Genomic DNA, 4,230 nt, shown 5'->3' with positions numbered 1-4,230 from the left:
TTAAGTAGTAAGAACGAGAAACTGGGAGCCTATTCGGCTAAATTTCAATAGGAAGAGCTTCAGAACAATCTCCAAAATTCCAAGGTTTGAAAGAGTCGAATGAAAAAACTAGTAGCAACATACTCCCTCCGTCTCATAATATAATACTCCCTCCATTTCACAATGTAGTGCTTCCTCTATCCCGTGCTTCAACTTTGACCGTAAATTTAACTATCAAGACCAATTACGGCGGGAACAAAAATTATATTAGTGAATTCGTATTCAAAAGAAGTTTTTAATTATATAATTTTTTCTACCACCGCAGTTGGTCTCATTGGTTAAATTTATGATCAAAGTTAGACCTCGGGAAGCGCGGGCGCACTATATTTTGGAATGGAGGGAGTAACGTTTTTGACACTAGTGTAGTGTGAAAAACGTTCTTATATTTTGGGACAGAGGGAGTAGAAATTATAGTATAATAACCATATAGTAACATATAACACTCTCAATACACAAATAGCTGCTAACACAGTGATAGCACAACTGATATTTTTTACAGAAACGGGTGGCACAACCAAAGCAAGTACTGATATTAACATCCATCTAGGCACAACCTCACCTCACACATAGTATAAGAATAAGCTGTATGTACTTAAAGTATGCATATAAAAGTGGTATCCATTTTCCAACACTCCTCAAACCATCCTGCCCTGGAGCTGACCATCTCGTATCTGCGAAGCGATGTCTTTGACAGCGCCAGGTCCGTGAGGGATGAACACTGCTGAAGACTTTGAAGAGGCCCCAATGTCCTTCATCGTATCAAAATACTGCGTCACCAAAACCATATCCATGACATCCTTCGAAGAGGTCCCAGGCACATTCTCAGAGAAGGCCAGAACACTGTCTCTCAGCCCGTCCACTATGGCCTGGCGCTGCCTTGCAATACCCACACCAGCCAAGTATTTCGATTCTGCCTCACCTTCAGCCCTCTTGATTTGAAGAATCTTTTCGGCCTCGGCTTTCTCAGTGGCTGCCAGCCTCATCCTAGCAGCTGTAACATAAATTACAATATAAAAGTTAAAAGCTGCTAATCCAACATATCTGGTAATATGTGCTGCAGGGTTACAAAGGTGTACAGCACCTACTTTTCAGAGGGATACCATGAAACAGATATAACAATCATGAAAAAAGTTTAACTTGTTCTTGAGTAGTAATTGACTAGAACAGTTTGTTACAATCAAATGTAAAGTAACTGCAGTTACATGGCCATGCAAGCCATTCAAAACACATATGTACATCTGTAACCCACTCATTTCCATTCTCAACTATGACCTTCAAAACCAAAGTGTGAATGAAAAACTAAAAGAAATATTGCTCGTATTTTCAATATGAAGGTAAAAAAATAAGAAAAATATTAGTTTTGGGAGGAAATCAAGTACAAATGAGCCCTCTTATTGAGGAAAATCAAAATGATAGCCTTCCAAGCCATTCTCATTTCAAAAGCAAAAGATCACCATTGCAGAGACATCCTTACACACTATGCGGTTGGTTTAAGTGCATATCTCTCCATAGAGGACGGACAATCACAGCATGAACATAACTATAGTATAAGAGTAAATTTCCATAACTGATAATTTCATATACTATAATATCAGAGCTACAAAATTTAATTTGTGTTTCACAGAATTACACATACTTGAGGGCAACATTTCAATTAACTACACATCAGTTAAATTCCTATAAATGCAACAGTCTGGAATGTAAGATCTACCTGTCAATGTAATTGTGGCAGAAGGGAGTCCAAGAACAGTGAGAAACAGAGGGAGTAGGCTAGCATATTTTGTAGGCTAGGTGTTTAGATGGGAGTTCGTATTAGGAAAGGTCGAAGGAGTCCAACTGTATTAGGAAAGGTCAAGGGTCTACGCTGGTCTACCATCCACTATATAAGGATGTCATGTATCTAAGGTTAAGCCAAGAAAGAACGATCTATCTATTATTCTACTTCCCCAAGTTATTCTCTCATCTAAATACCCAATCCCTCACGGCCATGCCATTTGGCTATCTCCAGCATGGTAGTTATCCTGTTGTGGATCAAGGTTCACAAGAGTAATAGACATCTAGTACCTACACTAAGCCAAAATGTGTTTAGTTCTATTAAACTCTGTACTTATCTGACAATTTTGGAGAAGAAACAAGTGCAGGGAAGAAGTAAGACAACTTATGTAACTTGAATTAATTTTTAAGTTGATTTAGCTAAAAAAATAGCTGTTACATGATAGCAAGTAAATAACGACTAACTTGAAATAGATGCATATGTCTGCAAGTTTAATCTGGGTACCTTTAAATCTTCTACACTATTTTAAAGCATAGGTTGCTACTTGATTTGACTTTCCAAAGTAACTCAGTTTATCGGTTAAAACTGTCAAGAATTACACATTTGACACACAATAAAACCTGAAGGGTGTGGGTCCTTTGTTTCAATTAAACTGATGAGCAGACCTAATGCCTCGTCATATAGCAGGAATATATCATATATGCGCGCGCGCGCGCGTGTGTGTGTGTGTGTGTGTGTGTGTTGTTGAATTACAACGCTGTGGCAGGATATGTATAAATGTGTGAAAATTAACTTAGTTAGTGTCGATTACTCAATTTGCTGACCACTCAAGGCCATGCCCAATGACTCACCTCATTTTTTTCTTTCAATATGAAAAGAACTATGCTGTTTCTTGGAAAGCAAATAATCTATACCAATATAAAAAGACCCGAAGGGGCAGATCCAAACCATCTCGACCGTCAAATCATGTTATCTAGCGGTTCAAATCGCTCCAATGTTGAGCACCAAACACGTTTAACGCTCTAATTACCCACCATTGCCATTGGTTATAAACACGATTTTGACGCTATCCCATGAAATCTGCCATGTAATTAATATCCTACCATTACCTCGAAAAAAGTAATTGATATCTTACCAAATACCTACGTGCAACAGATATATCTTACCTAATATAACATGCAACTAATATCCTACCTAATATAAACGTGCATTGCACGTACATTATTACTAGTTGCTCCAAATGTGAAATGTAAAACCAGACAGTTTTTTTTAGCTGGAAAACTAGACAGTTGATACTACCAAGGATAAAAACAGTAAATGGATTTTGTACATGCCTGCATTGATCTCATTCATGGCTCTCTTCACATGTTCATCTGGTTCAATATCAACAATCAGAGTTTGCACAATCTCGTACCCGTAGGCAGACATTGCCTACACAAAAGGTAAAATTAAATTAGTAAAAATCTACCATATGGTTTAGAAGACCGATGCATGATGAACAAAAACCTTTTCAAGTTCATCCTCCACAGCCCTTGCTATTTCATTCTTCTGCTCAAATACATCATCCAAGTTCATCTTTGGAACGCTAGCCCTGATCACTGAACATGATGAATAGAGTTCCATTAGCATTAAATGAAGAACAATAGTAAACATAGAACCACAATGTTCGGGTGAATACATGATGGGATGAGAGAACAAAGCAGAAGAAGCAAAGTAGTTTGTGCAGTGAAATTGTGCATTGCAGTTCAAATCATACAGCAATATTACCATCAAAGACATAGGACTGGATTTGCTCCCTGGTGTTGCTAAGCCTGTAAAAGGCATCAGATGCCTTGTCAGCAAGAGCACGGTACTGCACAGATGCCACAACGTTGACAAAGACATTATCCTGCAGATTAATCATGATATTCATCGTCAGACAGTTACAAGCTTGAGTATTCTATAGTCTCACCTAAATAGCTTGGCGTAATCATGGTCATAGCTGTTTCCTGTGTGAAATTGTTATCCGCTCACAATTCCACACAACATACGAGCTAATATGGAATGAAAACAGAACTTCAAATAAGTATTTCACCCATGCATGAAAATAACTCCTGGGACCTTCAGCCAAGTACAAAACAATAATCAAATACAGCAGAAATAAGGTAGTACCTTTGTTTTTGTTTCGCATCGGACATCAAGCTGTTGCACACGCAGAGAAAGGTATCCAGCAATCTGCTGCCCTAGGCACCATGGCAAGCAGTGGCATCCAGGTTGCAGGATGGCATCAAACTTCCCGAAGGTCTCCTTGATGGCTACTGTTGATTGATCAATCTGTATCAAACCAAGTACCCCACCCATGGTTTATCTACAAAGGAAGAAGCGATGGATTAAAAATGCTGCCATGCGCAAAAAAAAAGGACAAAAAAATCTAATAT

The 4,230-nt window shown here is 38.4% G+C and overlaps 1 protein-coding gene across 1 annotated transcript; it reads right to left on the bottom strand.

Moving 5' to 3' along the window:
• Positions 1 to 441: 441 nt before the first annotated feature.
• On the bottom strand, positions 442 to 4,160 carry LOC125511330 (hypersensitive-induced response protein 1; the record flags this gene model as incomplete). The annotated part of the gene is given in 5 exon segments (XM_048676676.1): positions 442 to 1,030; positions 3,148 to 3,244; positions 3,320 to 3,411; positions 3,581 to 3,701; positions 3,965 to 4,160. Coding segments are annotated over 5 exon segments (855 nt in total). The 3' UTR covers positions 442 to 674.
• Between the last annotated feature and the right edge of the window lie 70 nt (positions 4,161 to 4,230).

This window comes from Triticum urartu, chromosome 5, assembly GCF_003073215.2.
Source record: "Triticum urartu cultivar G1812 chromosome 5, Tu2.1, whole genome shotgun sequence".
In the NCBI taxonomy this organism is placed as follows: Eukaryota; Viridiplantae; Streptophyta; class Magnoliopsida; order Poales; family Poaceae; genus Triticum; species Triticum urartu.
Note: the sequence above shows the minus strand (reverse complement) of the source record. Positions and strands in the feature narration are given on the sequence as shown.